Below are 18192 nucleotides of genomic sequence, written 5' to 3'. Positions count from 1 at the left end.
AGACACATGCACAACAGAAATCTTGTCCATATATTTTAGTTGCAGGGAACTTAGGCCTATTGCAAGCACTTGTTTATTCCAAGGGTATTAAGACGAGGCTCTGGAACGGACTCGAGTTCACCGTTGGAAGGCCGATGGTGAACGGGACTCACTGACAGCCAACACCCATTACAGGAACGCCTCGTCGAGGAACGCTGTGGTGTGAGCCTCGAGAGAAAGCTGGTCCTGATCTAGGCACAGTCTTCAGTTTAGGTCGGTTCTTCTGTTACGGATGGTGGTGCTGAGAAATGCTCACGACGAGGAAGAACGTTGGAAGGAAATCTTTAATCATCAAATACATCAGAACAGGGAAAAACACAAGTTACACAACCAAACATCAACGAGAACCGACCAAGACAGAGGGAGAACACAGTGAATACATTAGACAAACAAGGAGAACTAATGAGATGATTAATTACACACTGAAACAATTGAACTAATGATGACGTGACCATGGAAACAAAGGAGAGGAACGTATTAGAAACTGAACAAATGCAAACAGAAAGAAGTCCAAAAACAAACTGACATGTAACAGTATCACTGATGGAGGAAAATTAATATCTCTTTTCACAGATAAACTTTTTCACTGTTTTACAAGAAGCATCGAACCAAGATTGAAAATTCCCATTCTCATCTCCCAGACCAGCACAGTTCTCTCCAGACGGATCCAGTACTCTCCAGTTATCAGGTTCTCTCGGCCCCCCAGTAAACCAGAACCTTTAACACACAAACAAGCAATACTACATTTGGTCTGTGGTTGAACCAAGACATTTTTTTTAACACCAAAATTGAAAATGTTCAAGCAACCAATTTTACAATTTTTGAACCAATGAGATGGAAATACCCATTAGCATTGAGAAGGCTATGAATAAAACAGATCCCACATGATTTCTTACTGTACTCCAGTGTCATTGAGAGTTTGGTTGTTCACCCAAACCCAGTGTCCTTCAGTGTCCAGATCATTGAGACCAATCCAGTGCGTCACTTTAATTTTAGACACCAGAAAATCCTAAAGGAGAAAATATACACATGGTGATAGTGCAAATAATTGTTTGGTAGGTAAAAATAGAAGTACAAAAAATCCTTTAAAATAACCTTTCACCTGTGTGATTAAACCTTAAATCTAATCAGATGTAAAATGTAGTGGCACCTAGTTTCTTCTTTTTCTTCTGTACCACTTTTTGAAGTCAGTCTAATACAACCAGTATTTGAAACACGAGCAAACCAAACGGTCTTCTTTTAAAATGTTTACTTCCAAAACATAATTATAAAACGAAATTATACATAGACAATGGTACGCACGGTCAAAAAACTGTGTTGCTTCCAACGTCTCTAACTTCAAACTAAAACTAACTACATCCAATCGCTTACGCTATGACGTAGTGCTATCTGACTGGAAGCTCAAAATACTGAAATATTATCAAATCTAAACATTACTAAATCATGCATTACTAAACATTACTTAACCAATATATTTCTTATAAATGTTCTTTTACTGGTTTTACACTAAATTATTATTTCAGATGAACTAGTCCTTATGTGGCTCTTACATTACATTTTCATAACGCTTGCATAAAGTGTCAATTAATTCATAACTTGCCTGTTCTGATTGGCTGGTTATGGTCACCAGATCGGCTCCTTTTGAAACACAGACATCTCGACTGCTTGTCCAGTTCAGTTTATCAGAGCTGAAGAAATACAGCTTTCCATGACAAGCTAACCAGCCATTCGCAGAGAGATTACAAGACTGAGCTGTGAAAGATGAATTAAAAAGTCAATTTCACCTTCATTATTTAGATCATAAAGTTAATCAAACTCTTTCCATGTGCAGAAATATTCACACTCACCATCGTAAAAGGACAGCCAATCTCTAAGTGTGTTGTATCTGGCTGTAAGATCATTAAACTCTTTCTTCATGGCTGGTGAAAAGACAATTAAATAGTAAAGGAGAACCAGCAGATAAAGTTTCTAACATGATGAGTTCAATAAACACTCAACACTGTTCAACTCGACAAGCTAACCGGCCATTCACAGAGAGATTACAAGACTGAGCTGTGAAAGATGAATTAAAAAGTCAATTTCACCTGCATTATTTAGATCATAAAGTTAATCAAACTCTTTACATGTGAAGAAATATTCATACTTTGTGTTGCATGTAAACTGAACTCACCTTCGTAAAAGGACAGCCGTTCTCTAAGTGTGTTGTATCTGGCTTTAAGATCATTAAACTCTTTCTTCATGGCTGGTGAAAAGACAACAGGAGAACCAGCAGATAAAGTTTCTCACATGGTGAGTTCAATAAACACTCAACACTGTTAATGAAACATGTCTGTGCTCTACCATTTCTGAAATACAGTTTTCTCACCTGTGCTGTTGATCTCTTGAGCCGCCAGTGTCTTTGAAACCGTGATGTGCTGTTCATTCAGTGATTCAAAATCAGCGAGCTTATGATTATCTGATAAGACAAAAGCAGCAGAGGAAATGTGTTTTTGAGGAAAGTCCACATCATGCACACTTAAGACTGAAATGATCTACAAAAACAAAGTTTGAATGGAGTTTGTAAATGAAGTCTTCAGGCTTAATTAATAACAGTTTACACATTCAATATTGGAGGTTTGTTTGACAATACTTGCCTAATAAAACATATCTGCTGAGAAGTATGATTTTACAAATAAAAATCTGCTAAAAATTGCGTGTTCTAATGATGTTACTGTCACAGTGTCTGGTGGTTCCCTGGGTTTATCATTAGAGGTCTCAGTTTTCACGGTGTCTAGGCATTTTCACTACATTTCCCATAATCCTGTCTGTCACTGATTGTTCATTTCCTTCAGCTGTTTCTCGTCACCTTGTTTGCACTTGTGTGTATATATACCCTGTCTGTTTCAGTGTTTGTCATGGAGTCCTTGTATATTGTCCCCACACTTCCGTTGTGCTTTGAGCCTGTTTCCCTGTCGTTTGTTTATTTTTTATGTTTGGATTGCGTACATGGTATTTGACCCCTGCCTGGACTGATTGTGAGTACGGATTACCCAATAAACATCATTGCGTTTGGATCTCTAATTCCCTGTGTGTGCGTGTCGTGACAGATACATGTGTTACGTCAAGTATATAATTACGTACAGTAACTCAGTCAATACAACCCTGAACAGAGCAGAGATCTAGTATCAGTTATACTCACAAAGTGTCCAGAGAGTGCAGAGACCTCCGAGAGCAAGAAGAAGAGAGAAACCCAGAACAACCGGAAGAACTTTAGTCCACTTAGGAGAAGTGACCTCTCTCTCTCTCTCTCTCTCTTCAGCGGAGTTACCTGGGGTTAGGAATTTGATGAAAAAAAAAAAAAACATATTTTATATTTATTTCTGATTCCTTGAATCGGTCCAGTATTGCTGTCTGGAACTATTCCTGACATTATACAGAAGACTCCTGAGAAGAGTTTAAAGTTTCAGTTAAAATCTTTTTTCATCATAGATGACTCTGGTCTGAATGTTTGCCAGTGTGATTTTATTGTTTCCATTACTCTAAAGATAAGAGAAAATGGAAAAGAACATGTGGATATAAACGTAAGAGAAAATGTGAATATTACCTTTAATGCAGTGCATGTGTGTAGTTTGTGAATGTAAAAGGTTTGCAAAGTTTTAAAGACCAAAGTTTATGACAAAAAAAAAAAGTTATTGTCTCCTAAATAATTATTTTGTTCTGAACTGCAGAAAGGAGTCGTCAGCAATTTCAGTTTAAATTCCTGTTACAGAGACCCCAAAACAAAACATTTTAAACAACCATGATGTATTGTTCTCTTTTAAAATGTTTGAATCTAAAACTCTTATATATCATGTTTTATGTGTATAAATTATGTGTGAATATTCCCAAACTATCTGAAAGTGTGATCTCTATATGGATTATGTAATTTGTATAAAAAAATATATAAAAACACATGTCTGTATTAAAGAAAATAAATGTATTGATGAACACGTATTTGGAATGGGATTAAATAACCAGTGCTTTGGGTGTCTTGTTCATTATATTTATTTTCAAATAAAAGCAACAGAACTTAAATTACATCCAGTTTATTCTTCATTTCAGGCGAGGCAAGGCGCATCTCAAACAAGCCTTTCACGAAGCCTTGATCTGCCCACCACTGTTCACAGGAAGTCAACTGGTAAACTTCACACCAGTTCACACAGTCACAGTTTCTTTAGACCAGGGGTGCTGGAGGGCTACAGTCCAGCAGAGTTTACATCCCTGCTCAATACATTCTTGTAGTTTTCAAATAAGCCCGAAGGACTTGATTAGCGGGATCAGGTGTGTTTAATAAAGGTTGAGGCTGTGGAGTGTGGCCCTCCAGGAACTGAGTTTAACACCCCTGCTTTATGCAATATATCAAAATAAATGTTATTTTATTCTTTTGGCAGATGCTTTTATCCAAAGCAACTTGTATTGCATTAAACTTTCTGAACATGAAGGCATGTTTTACACACTGGGACCAGCTTGGGATGCTGGTGTGCCGGCTGACAGGCATGTTGTTTTTAGTATGATCCCAGCAAGAACACAACAAAACTGGCATGTGTTACATATCACGTTTCTTAATTTACGTTCATAGTTAAATAAAGATAACGAAAAATTTCCTAACTGAATAAATCATTTAATGTTAAATTATTTAAAGAAAATGCATGTTGCTGGTTACATGTTTACTGGCACAGTAAAATCCTCAGTGTTAACAGACACACAGTTAAAAGTAACACTTTTAGAGATAGAGAGTATAGAGAGTAAAAGTAACACTGAAGTGTTGCAGTGAAAAAAAGAATATTCACAAAAGTGATAATTGAGCATTAGATATGACACCTGTGGTTAACAAGCAGAATCACTGAAGATAAGAAGAACAACAAGAACAGAAAAGGGAAGAGATGAGTAGAAACACAACAACTACAACTGTCTTACAACCACACGGCCTTAGATGAAATCAACTGTAAATAAAATCTATATCTCACCAGAGGATGATTAAACATCTCCAAAAACAGCATTACCATATTCACTTATTACAAACCAGTTTGGCTTTATTTATTTCATATGGTACAAAGATTGTTGAAGCCGTTTGGTTGGACTGTTGACTTTGGTTTAATTCTCTCTCAGCGATTGTTGAAATTTCATGCTATCATTATTGTCAGCAATATTTCATGCTATCACTATTGTCAGCAATAATAATTGTCAACAATATTTCATGCTCCTGACTGCAATGACAAACTGTACCTTTTATTATGTACAGTTTTTGGGACCAGTGACTGACAGCAGGATTTTGACACATGTGAGTTCCCAATTGAGTATGAAAGTCTTTAAAAACAGAACAAATTATCAAATTGTTATTAACTGTCCCATTGAAAGAGCTCTTCATATAATCACTGTTATTGAACAAACTTGCTTATGATTATGCTTTTATTAGGCGAGACATTCCTTTGATGCTTTAAAATGTTTTAGTGACATTTATTAATAATGTAAATATAAATAAAACAACTACAATTTTCAGAACTTTCAGCAGAGGGAGCAAATGAAAATACAAAGTTATTGTCATATAATTCAATAAATCATGTTTTATTCTTCTATTGTTGTTCCTTACATCATTAAAGCTACAATATGTAATTTTTTTCACCGCTAAAAGGGAATGCTAACCTCTTATAATAAGAAATGCTGATGGATCAAATAATGTTTATGGGAAATAATGTTGATAGATTACTTTATGGATGAGTGAATACATTGATGTTTTTAACATGACTGTGATGAGGTCGCGATTGCTAATGAGAGATAGATATTAGCGCCACACGCGAGTCCGCATATATACTAGCTGGAGGCCCAGAGAGTCAGAGACCAGGGACGGGGCAGAAGCCCACACAAGACAAGACCACAAGACATGACAAAAACAAGAAACGAGAATAAAAGAATATAGAATATAGAAAAGAATAAAAACTATGACTAGAGAGAAAAAAAAAAAAAAAAAAACTAGAAACAAGTGGAATTAGAAACGAAAAAGAAAACAAAGAAATATAAAAAAATTACTTTAGCTTGCAAACAAGAGGAAAGCAAACTAAATAATTTCTAGGAATAAATGACTGGAGCTGAAAACTAAAGACACGTAGCAATAGCTAACAAGACCCATAGACACAAGCAAGCAAGGTGCACACAAAAGGCACACAACAAACCAGCAAAGACATGAGGACGATATAAAGGAGCAGCACATTAGAGTCAGGCGCACACAACCAAGCAAACAAGGACTAGACAAGAGCTGAATCCGAAATCGCCCCCTATACCCTCACAAAGGGCACTATTAAAGGGGACAGCAATTTGTAGTGGTGTCCGAAACCATAGTGGACGTTATTGAGTGCCTTCAATCCAACATTTCACAGCAACAACGAGCTCAACGGCCGTCTGAATTCACTCACTCGTTTTCATTCACTCCTTCAAGTGAACTGTATAGTGGACTAACGTAGGGAATAGAGATTGGTGATTTCGGATTCGGGACTAAACAAGGGGGTGTGGTATCAGGAAACAAGGAGACGGGACGAGAGAAGCACATGGACAATGCAATCAAAGACCGAGCCATGTCCTCAAGCTCAAGACAAACACAGACAAAACAGACAAGTCTGTCGGCAGGACCCTGACACAATGCTTGTCCCCAAAACACTGCTTTCATAAAGACAGCTGGCCTACTCACACTCAACCCCACAAGACCATGCTGGTAAACCAGCTTCACCAGCTCCAGTTTACTTGAGAACAGGATGAATATGCTGGTCCACCAGCCAGACCAGCATAAACCAGCATAAACCAGCACTAAACCAACACTATACCAGCATAAACCACCAGCACTATACCAGGAACCCATGCTGGTCTATGCTGGATTTTTCAGCAGGGTTGTTGTTGGTATCATCATGATCTACTGTCTGAGCTACATGGAAGACTTTGATTTTTTATTTAAATGACAGTGTTGACAGTGTTTGATTCCCAGGGAACGTGTGAATGGATCAAATGTATACCTTGATGTTGCTTTGGACAAAAGCATCCGCCAAATGTGTAATTGTTGAATGAACATACTAAAGAAAACCTTATACACCATTACTATAGTGCTAAATCATTAAAACAGAAACGAATGCATCTGAAAACATCCCAGCCTTACCTGTGTGTTGAGAGCAGTTTTCATCTGAAGCAACTGTTGAAAGTATGAAATCAGAATTTTCATAGATTGAATCCATTTGATGAGCCTGACAGAAGACGTGTCCGCTGAGACTCGAGTGCTGCTTGACTTTGTTCAGAATAAGGAAGTCCTTATTAATACAGACTAGAAGTTATGGGTCTGACTAACTCATTGGGCAACTACGTGTTTGACTACCTTTAAAAAATAAGGTATAATTATGTTTGTGTTCTCCAAAAGTGAAGACTGAAGCTGATTACTATTGATTTACATCCCCAACATTAATATACAATCTCATATTGTTGGTTTTTAGATTTTTCTGGAGCAGATTTTGAAACCTTCTAAAATAAATGTAAAATGCTGGCTGAGTTGACAAATATGGGTCAAATATGGAAAAATCCAACCGTTGTGTTAAATTGAATTTAAAAATGTAACCGCATGGTGTACATTTTCGGACTAACTACTATGCTAACTATCATGAAGTGAGAGAAATCTTTCGAGTCCTGTTGTTGTTTTGTGTACAGAGGTTACTGGGGAAACTGCTTTATTTCTGCTGACCAGTGTCTATTTAATTAAAACTAGAATAGAATATCACGTACAGCTTGAAAATCATCACCTGAGGCTCAATCATCTATGGAATTCTTGGTCTTTTGAGTTGGTTCTTCTTCCTTAGTATATTTGTAAGCTGTGAAAACAGGGATACTATTTGTTGTGTCATAGAGAACTTTGCAAATGAATATCTTGAACCTTCATTTTCGGAGTCTTTGTAAGTATATTTTTGACAGATTTTTTTGTAGCGATCATTCTCCGAGCGTGGATTCAGGATGCCAGGAATCACCGGTGGCTGTCCTCTAAAGAAAAACTCTACATTTATCAAAAGTTTCTAGAACTTCAGACGTGACAAATGGACAGCTGAATGCCAGCAGCACAGCGAGGACGCTCACGATAAACAGACGCATATTCACCTGTGTTCACGCAGAGCTAAATAACATGTGGCAGAACAGAATCCGTGAGCCACTTTATTATTATTATTTAAAAAAAATTTCCCTTTAACCAATGAGAAGAGGATGATCAGTGTGACGAACTATTTAAGGAGGGAAATTGTGAGCGGAAGTGAACGGGGAAGTGAAGTGTGCTGTTTGTTCGAGGAATGTGCAGTTTGTTCGAGGAATGTGCAGTTTGTTCGAGGAATGTGCAGTTTGTTCGAGGAATGTGCAGTTTGTTCGAGGAATGTGCAGTTTGTTCGAGGAATGTGCAGAAGTTGCGTGCTTCGTTACAAAGAATTGACCTACCTGGGAGAGAAGTATGACGGAAGTTTGCAGTGTCCTGGAGGTGTCCTGTGTTTATCTGGGTGCGGATGACGTGATGGTGGAAATGAAAGTGAAACTGTGAGCGGCTCGGACGCTCTCTATCTCGGTTGCCGGGAGAGTTGTGTTGCCTTGGATTAATTTTCATCACGTTTTCCTGGATTGTGCTGGAAACGAAGATCCTGTACTTACCAAAGACTCAGAACGAAGACCACCCTCCGTACATGCACATGCTCACATATATACACAATCAACCAAACTTTTTCCTTGACTGTCTGAGAGTATAAAACTGAGTGTGAATCGGGTTGTGAATTCATCAGTTGATGGGTTGCTTGGACGTAGACTTTCCTTTACCTCTTATATTGTGACTGTCTAAGAAAGTTAATAAAATTTGCCAGTGTCAACGCCATTGCTTCCTCTGTGTAAATCACGGGTTTTTTCCCTCTTATAACGAGGAAAATGTATATTTCTTATATGCTGAGTGTTTATTTTATTTTTTGTCCCTCTTTCTTTTTTTTCCATGGTGTTACTGTCACAACAGTGATGTTGGAATATTTTTTTGCTTTGTGTGGAAGTTAATTGGGGCTGAATTCCTAAAATAAATGGTTAAACGAATCTGTTGGTTTCTATAAGTTTAACTTGAGTCTCCCTTTTCCAATGTCTTCATATGTAGCTGGTGGTTTTTGAGAATAGAGGGTTTTCACGACACGTCATCAATCCAGAAGTCGGCCATTTTGGAGGCACTGAACGTAAACAATGCTACTGAACTGAACGGACTCGCAAATTTGGCTGATTATTGCTGCTGAAAAATGGTCCAGTTTTGGTCTGTAGGGGAGAGCCGGGACGGTTGAAACACTTTTCAGATAAACGTCATTTTCTAAGATAAGGTTACAGATAGATTTTTTTTTAGTTTTTGTAATCAACAACTCACATATGTGTTCTCTTAGTATCATGTGTTATTCGGTACAAATATAGAATGATTTAAGTAAAAATTTACTTTGAACAGTAGTTGTGCTTTGTTTGAAACACAGGGGTGGGACGGATGAAACATAACAGTTTAAACGGCAACTATTAATCTAATGCTTGTTTTTATGAACAATACCTGACAAGTAAGTTATGTACATATTGTTACAAACATATTTTGTAATTTATTTTAATTTGAAGTTTCGCCAAGCGACTTGAGTTACACTTGGCGAAAGAGGAGGGCGTGGCCTGCAGTATTCAACAACGAGATAATAGGCGTGTATAAATAGGTTAGTGCACCGCGGCAGCGGTCGCGGCAGCGGTCGCGGCAGCTGTGAAGCCCTCATCGTGTGAAGACCGAAGAGTGTAAAGACCAACGACTCTACCTGTGCGACTCCACCGAGCAAGGACACCGTTATTTGTTATCTTCTTGTTATTTTCCTCTCTCTTCTACTCAACTTTCAACTGATCTTTCTGTTTGTGAGCTCTCTTACACCATGTGTTTCATAATCCCTACTATTACTAACATGCGTAAATCCAATGTCACACGTCGGAGGCGGTACAATCCTAACAACCTGCGTACCCTTCCGATGTCTTCTAGTAATATTTTTTCTTTTCCTATTGGTCTCTGGAATTGCCAGTCTGCGGTAAACAAAGCTGATTTCATTATATCTATATCTAGTCATTCAGGTCTCAGCCTTTTGGCCCTGACTGAGACCTGGATCAGACCAGAGGACACAGCCACACCGGCTGCGCTCTCCTCTAACTTCACTTTCTCACACTTTTAATAGGACTGGTCTGGAATTAAAAGTTTCTCACACTTTTAATAGGACTGGACTGGAAGGGGTGGAGGTACTGGTCTGCTCATCTCAAATGATTGGAAATTGAATCATTTACCACCTCTGTGTAACAACAGCTAATTTGAATCACATTCTATTACCATCACCAGTCCTATTAAAATCCATTGTGTAGTTATATATCATCCCCCAGGTCAGCTTGGCAGTTTCTTAAAGGAGCTTGATGTGCTACTCTCTTCCTTCCCAGAGGATGGCACTCCTCTCATAGTTCTTGGAGACTTCAACATCCACCTTGAAAAACCTCAAGCTGCTGATTTCCACACTCTGCTTGCCTCATTCGACCTCAAACGAGTATCTACTGCGGCTACTCACAAATCAGGTAACAAATTGGACCTTATTTACACACGCTACTGCTCCACTGACCATTCTCTAGTCACTCCACTGCACACCTCAGATCACTTCCTCCTCACTCTCAACCTGCCCCAGAACACAACACACATTCCTCCACAGGTCACCTTTCGGCGGAACCTACATTCTCTCTAACCCGCTCGTCTATCCTCTTTGATCTCATACACACTTCCTCCACCAGAACAGCTCTCAGTACTAGATACTAACAATGCCACTGATACTCTTTTCTCCACTTTAACATCCTGCTTGGACAACTTCTGCCCCCTTTCCTCCAGGCCAGCCCGCGCCACTCCCTCTGCCCCCTGGTTATCTGATGTTCTCCGTGAACATCGTGCTAAACTCAGGGGTGCAGAGAGGAAGTGGCGCAAATCCAAAGATCATACTGACCTTGGTCTTTATCAATCCCTCCTCTCTTCTTTCTCTGCTAACTTATCTACTGCTAAAATGACTTACTATCACAACAAAATTAACAATTCTTCTGACTCTCGCATGCTTTTCAAAACCTTCTCCTCTCTTCTTAACCCTCCTCCTCCTCCTCCTCCTTCATCAACCCTAACAGCTGATGATTTTGCCACATTCTTCATAAATAAAACAACCACCATCAGCGGACAATTTATCAATCCACAAACTGACACACACAATTAATCTGCTAACACACACATTCTACTCTCCTTCTCCTTGCTTTCAGAGACGGAAGTCTCAAAACTCCTCCTTTCCAATCGCCCTACTACCTGTCCGCTTGATCCTATTCCCACTAACCTACTTCAAGCTATTTCTTCCTCTGTTATATCCGCACTCACACACATCATGAACACCTCTCTTCACACTGGTACGTTTCCCACAGCATTCAAGCAGGCTCGGGTAACCCCACTGCTTAAGAAACCCACTCTAAATCCAGCACATCTAGAAAATTACAGACCGGTATCCCTTCTTCCATTCGTCGCAATAGCACTTGAACGAGTTGTTTTCAACCAGATCTCCTCTTTTCTCACGCAGAACAACCTCTTGGACAACAATCAGTCTGACTTCAAAAGCGGACACTCAACTGAGACTGCTCTGCTCTCAGTAATTGAAGCTCTGAGACTGGCAAGAGCCGCTTCCAAGTCCTCAGTTCTCATCCTGCTAGATCTGTCTGCTGCCTTTGACACAGTTAACCACCAGATCCTCCTGTCAATCCTAAAGATGAAGGGCATCTCGGGAACTGCACTCCTGTGGTTCAAGTCTTATCTCTCGGGTAGGTCCTTTAAGGTGTCGTGGAGGGGTGAGGTGTCGAAGACCCAACATCAAGCTACTGGTGTGCCTCAGGGCTCAGTGCTTGGACCACTTCTCTTCTCCATCAACATGACATCACTAGGATCTGTGATTCAGAAACATGGCTTTTCCTATCACTGCTACGCTGATGACACACAACTCTACCTCTCATTCCAGCCTGATGATCCGATGGTAGCCGCTCGCATCTCAGCCTGCCTGGCAGATATTTCTGGCTGGATGAAGGACCACCACCTTCAACTAAACCTTGCGAAGACAGAGCTACTTGTAATCCCGGCTAACCCAGCACTTCATCACAACTTCACCATTCAGCTAGGCTCGTCATCCATAACTCCATCAAGATCAGCCAGGAACCTTGGAGTTGTAATCGATGACCAATTGATCTTCACAGACCACATTGCTAGCACTGCCCGGTCATGCAGATTTGCCTTGTACAACATCAGAAGGATCAGGCCTTTCCTATCAGAGCATGCTACACAACTCCTTGTTCAGGCGCTTGTTCTATCCAGACTGGACTATTGTAATGCTCTCCTGGCTGGTCTCCCAGCTTGCACTGTCAAACCTCTGCAATTGATCCAGAATGCTGCAGCTAGAGTGCCATAGTAGGAAAAAAATTACTATGGAAGTCAATGGGTACAGTCTACTGTTTGGTTACCGACATTCTTCAAAAATCTTTCTTTGTGTTCAGCAGAAGAAATAAATTAATACAGGTTTGAAACAACTTGAGGGTGAGTAAATGATGACAGAATTTAAATTTTAAAGTGAACTATCCCTTTAACTCATTACTTCAGACTTATGTGCCATCCAGAAACTTGCGCTCTGCAAGCGAGCTGCGTCTTGTGGTGCCATCTCAAAGAGGCACGAAATCTCTCTCTCGGACCTTTACCATGACGGTTCCCTGCTGGTGGAATGATCTGCCTAACTCAACCAGACCTTCTGAGTCCGTCACCATTTTTAAGAAATTGCTGAAGATGTATCTTTTTTGGCAGCACTTGATCAAGTAATACTAACACTTTCTCCTCTATTCTATCTAAAAAAAAAAAAAAAAAAAAAAAAAAAAAACTACGTTGGATTGAACTGCGAAGGGTCATAGCACTTACATACTGTTGTCCTACTGCTAGTTTAATTGCTTCTATTGTTCTCATTTGTAAGTCACTTTGGATAAAAGCGTCTGATAAATTAATAAATGTAAATGTAATTTAAAGGTTAATTTTAACCATTTTTGTTAATTTTCACCCATTAAACATAGGCGATAAGCCTATGCAAATTTTGTGCAATCTTTCTAATAGGCTATTTTGATGAAGACAGACAAATCTGTTTACAATTAATTTTCTTACATTTCTTCCTTGAGTCATATTGAGTGTTTACAAGTTGAATAGCCATAACAGCGGTTTTCCTATGACCAGGTTTAACTGGCAGGAGGCGCTGTTTCAACCATCCCGACAGCGCCTCCTGCCAGTTAAACCTGTTTTTCCCTTAAACTAAAAAACTCTGATATTTCACACTTAAGGGTGTGTTGCAGTACTAATACACCTGCCGTATTATCATTACAATGGCACATGAAACAATAAAAACAACTTGTCAGTCAAAAAAAAGTAACACACGAAAGAATTCACTTACTGCACTCAAAAACAGCTTTCCGACTTTAACTCAAAAACGGCATGACGTAAAGAAGAAATGTTTTTGCGGGTCTGGTAGGCATTGCGTGTTGTACGTGCTGACGAAATTAGACGTACATGACGTGAGTGGTTTTCAAGGAAATCTCAATGTTTCATCCGTCCCGCGTTTCAATCGTCCCGGCTCTCCCCTACTAATCGTCGCATCGGGGAAAAACATTTAGAGTTCTACAGACTGTCAAAAGTTAAAGAGAAGAGTGCAAAAAAACTGATGAAAGGTGTTTGTGGTTGAGAGATGTCGGTTACAGCATCAGCCACAAGTGTAACATTAAATGAAGCGTTGACTATGGCCAGAGACTATTTATATAAGGACTAAAAGGACTTTGCTATGGCTAAAATATTGACGTAGTTAACTATGGCTACATTCACACTGTCAGCCCAAATCTGATTATCTTTGTATCCGATTGGAATCTGATGATCTAAAATGTCCACACTGTGTATCACAACTGTTCAGATCCGATTTGTGTGTCCATGCAGCTCTTTGTCAATATGGCAATCATGTTGCGTTGATGGAGGGTTTGCATTTGCAATAGAGATGTTGTCTTATTTCAATTTTACAACATGGAAATGTATAGCCGCCACGCTGGTTATGTTATGTACAGCTTTTTTTCTTCGCGCTCTTGTCTGCACCGGTTTCAGAAATAATAATTTTCTGCTCGTCCCGGCACTTTGCAACAACACAGCCTTGTTTCGGCAATGACTTTCAGCATGTTTCCTCTAACAACATCTGACGTTTACATTTTACGTGGCGTGAGAGCAGAGGTGGGCACAAATGTCAAAAACTATTTTGTTACAAACTACAAATACTGGCTCATGAAATGTAACAAAATAAAATACTGATGTGAAAAATTTATTTAAATAAAATACAAATAATTCGTATTTTGAAAATACAAAAATACTCCCACAATAATCTCTGGCCGATGTTTGAACGATGCAAAGCTGTAAATCTATCAAGTATACTTGTCTTAAATTTTGATACAGAATTTTATTTTATCACTTCGGGGTAGGTACGTCAGCCGAATTTCCCCACAACGCTTTATCTGTAGAGTGGTAAAGGGATCCTCCATAGGGAGAGACTAGTTGGCACTTAGGCTTGGAGGGAGCCCGGTCTACAGGGTGTCACGTTATAACCATTGTCCACATAAACGACCACAGCTATATATATCTGAAATAAAGGAGGGGCCCACCAACTATTTACTTAACGCTGCTAACACCTATCTAGGTATATTTCTGTTGTGGCAAAAACAATACTTAAACACAGCATCACGGCAAAAGAGACGTCAAGATTCAAATTGTATTTAAAAGAAAAATATATATTTATTCTTGCAAGAATAGTTCCCATTCTAGCCACACAGGCCAGCTGCAGGCTGGGGTGAAATCCCCAGCCTTTACAGACCAGTTTGCAGGCAGTAGTGAGACCAAGAGAGATGTTTTGCTGGTAGTTTTATAATGTTCTCATCAAAGCACCCACCCCAAACAAGAGGAACTAAGGAACCCCCATGGTTGCCTGCCTTAACCCCTCCCCAGCCCGGGGATCTTCTCACCTCTGTCTGAGTGTCTCACACACAGCTGTATCAACGCTACAACAGGAAAACTCAAAATACAGAACACATGTCATTCATTTGTTATATCATTGAGAAAACAAAATAAGAAATAAGATTAAAATTGCCACTACAATTTCCCAGTGTGTTGTCACAAACAATGAGAAACAGAATGAAGTTTATTATATAAGTTGTTTCGGTAATGATTCAGTAGATCAGAAATCATAAAGAGAACAAAGCTTGAATATGAAAAATGAAAAATACTTTCGGTAAACCAGTACAGTAAGTCAAAAGGAATATAGCAAATCGGCAAAGTAAATTTTTAGACAAAAAGAATAAATAATGAAATGACTAACAATAAATAAACTTAGATAATCAGTTCAGGGTTGTAGTAGATTCCTTGGGCAAGAATGGATTCACTGCAATGAAAGTAAATTTTCCATGATGTTTATGATGACGATCCAGTACCACAATGGCTAGCAACATTGACCTTCAAAAGCGCAAATAGTCCACAAAATTATGATCCACCGAGTCAAATCCTTACACTTTAGGACATTTATTAATCCATAAGGATTAATGGATGAAAACCTTCTCTTTCAGGAAAACCTCGATTTCCAAAAGGTGGCGCTTTAGTGAATCGTACAGATTCCTCACACCATAATATAAGGTCACCTATAAAAAGTCCATCTACAAAAAGGAACAAAAGTCTAGCATTAGCTATAAGGCCTACACGAAATAAACAAATGCACAACATAAAGAAGAAACAAAACTTACAAAATTGACCTGGAAACAAAAGTTTCTCAATCTGGACTCCAAATAAGTGTTTGCTGGAGGTGCTAGGACAACACCATGCTTTCCTCTTCCAAACACACCTGACTTCCTCTTCTTCTTCTTCTTCCTGTTACTGGCCGCTCACTCCATAGGAGTATTACCGCCACCTACTGTACATCCTACATGGGTGATGCATCAATATATTCCTTTTATTTTATATACAATCCTTCCCTTTTTCTCTCCTTTTATTTGTGGATGTAATGCCTCACCCACCTTCTGCTGGCGCTGCGTGTTCAGCTCCTCCAACTTCCGCCCTGGGATCCTCAGCCTTCATGGTGAGCAAAAGCATCACAATCCCCATTATATCCTATGCACTAATCCTGTATTCTTTAAAAAAGTTAAAACAGCCCCATATATATTAGCATCCCTCAGTCCCTTTCTCAATAGATCTGTGACATTTACTGGTCTATCCTTTATATTATCAAATAACTGACTTCGTTGCTCGTCGTATTTATTACATTTAAAAAATACATGCTCTACTGTTTCTAAAACATCACATTCATCACACATACCATTTTCATGCTTTCCCATTATTGCAAGTGTTGAGTTTAATCCTGTGTGTCCTAATCTTAATCTAGATATCATTACTTCTTTCTTTCTGTACCTTCCATAAAACTTTTCTTTTCCTACTAATTTTTCAATATTATAATACCATCTCCCTGTTCTGCTATTTCCCCACCTATGTTGCCATTTGTTTACTAGTTCCTTTTTAATCACTGATTTTATCTCTCTTTTCCCCAATGGAACTTTTATATCCACTAAGTTTTTCATTAATGCCTTTTTTGCTAATTTGTCAGCGATTTCATTCCCTACTATTCCAATGTGTGCCGGTATCCAACAGAAGTACCCTCTGTTTCCAATCTGTACAATAATGTATATAATTCCATCATTAAATCTTCTGTCACTTCTATACTTTTTAGCTGACGATGAATCTGAACAGATCACAGTCCTAATTGGCTTAGTCTGTTCAATCCATTGTAGTCCTTCTATTATTGCAATTAACTCTGTAGAATATACAGACAGTTTATCAGTTAATCTTAGACTAATTTTGGTCTTAAATCTCGGGATATATACTCCTATTCCGACTGTTTGATTTATTGGATCTTTAGATCCATCTGTAAATATCTGCATAAAAGAGTCAAATCTTTCTCTCAAAAACACATTGATTTCATTACTGCTTTGATACCCTTCTTCTGCTTTTTCTCTGGCCTCTAATAATCTAATTTCAACGATAGTATCAGGAAAGTTCCACACTGACACACCATGTAATGGTATATTAGAGCTTATGTTTTCATTCTCCATACCACAATCCCTGATCCACTCTTCATATTTTCATCCAAAGCTATTTCCTCCATTATTGTTGTACTCCCAACAGTCTTTTACAACTTTGCGTGTGCAATGATTCTTGTCACTTCCTTGCAAATTAACCCAATACATTATAGCTAGCTTTTCTCTTCTTAGGTCTAACGGCATCTCCCCCATTTCAACCCTGATAGCATCTACAGGGGTTGATCTGATTGCTCCACAGCAGATTCTAAGTGTTCTAGACTGTAATATGTCCAATTTCTTCAATTCTGTATTAGATCCAGCCCCGTACACTGCACAGCACACCCATAGTCTATACTAGACCGTATTAATGCTTGATAGACCTGTAACAATGATGTTGGCTCCCCATTCATACTTGGCTATCAGATGCATACAATTTATTACACCTTTACATTTATTTTCCTGACTTTCTCTACCCTACTACTGGTTTAAATCAAAGGAGCTTTAGCGCTAAAGCGCCCCCTAGGAGTGTGTATGAAATATTACATGGGTAACAGGTAACTTTGTTACAACGTGATTTTCGTGCATCTAACCTGGACATTGCCATTGCCAACATCAGACGGAAAATATGGCAAAATCATTGACTATGGTGATAAGCATATGGTGATTTTTAAGTATTTAAGTATTTGAAATACTCTAAATACACTCCCTCAAAATATTTTGTTACAAATTACATTTTATTTTTTTCCACACCTGCAAAATACAAATGACAAAATACACTAAAGTAATTAAATACGTATTTAAAATACATTTAATTTAAATACTGCCCATGTCTGCATGAGAGTCACATACGACGCGAAATCTGATCGTTCAGTCTGAAGCTGATGTCCTGATATGTGATTTGAATAGGATTTCAAACAA

The 18192-nt window shown here is 38.7% G+C and overlaps 1 protein-coding gene across 2 annotated transcripts; it reads right to left on the bottom strand.

The window, feature by feature from the left end:
* Nucleotides 1-489: 489 nt before the first annotated feature.
* LOC306986802 (C-type lectin domain family 4 member F-like) lies at nucleotides 490-7308 on the bottom strand. Of its 2 annotated transcripts, XM_079590448.1 has the most exons (7): nucleotides 7199-7308; nucleotides 2405-2494; nucleotides 2210-2281; nucleotides 1887-1958; nucleotides 1640-1791; nucleotides 936-1048; nucleotides 490-756 (listed from the first exon to the last, which is right to left on the bottom strand). In XM_079590448.1, exons 1-7 carry the CDS (start codon nucleotides 7272-7274, stop codon nucleotides 594-596), a joined length of 738 nt encoding a protein of 245 aa, XP_079446574.1. In that variant the 5' UTR covers nucleotides 7275-7308; the 3' UTR covers nucleotides 490-593. The 2 variants fall into 2 exon arrangements, with proteins under 2 accessions (XP_079446574.1, XP_079446575.1); XM_079590449.1 differs by lacking the exon at nucleotides 2210-2281.
* Between the last annotated feature and the right edge of the window lie 10884 nt (nucleotides 7309-18192).

Source organism: Phoxinus phoxinus (assembly GCF_949152265.1).
Source record: "Phoxinus phoxinus genome assembly, chromosome: 19".
In the NCBI taxonomy this organism is placed as follows: Eukaryota; Metazoa; Chordata; class Actinopteri; order Cypriniformes; family Leuciscidae; genus Phoxinus; species Phoxinus phoxinus.
The sequence above is the reverse complement of the archived record's forward strand: the minus strand, read 5'-3'. Positions and strand labels throughout refer to the sequence as shown.

Excerpts from the sequence above, each read along its gene's own strand:
- LOC306986802 (XM_079590448.1), bottom strand. The coding sequence starts at position 7,274 with ATGGATTCAATCTATGAAAATTCTGATTTCATACTTTCAACAGTTGCT. Across the intron at positions 1,959-2,209 it reads ACGGCTGTCCTTTTACGAAG|CCATGAAGAAAGAGTTTAAT; the intron begins GTGAGTTCAGTT and ends TCTTTTCACCAG. Across the intron at positions 1,792-1,886 it reads TTGGCTGTCCTTTTACGATG|CTCAGTCTTGTAATCTCTCT; the intron begins GTGAGTGTGAAT and ends CATCTTTCACAG.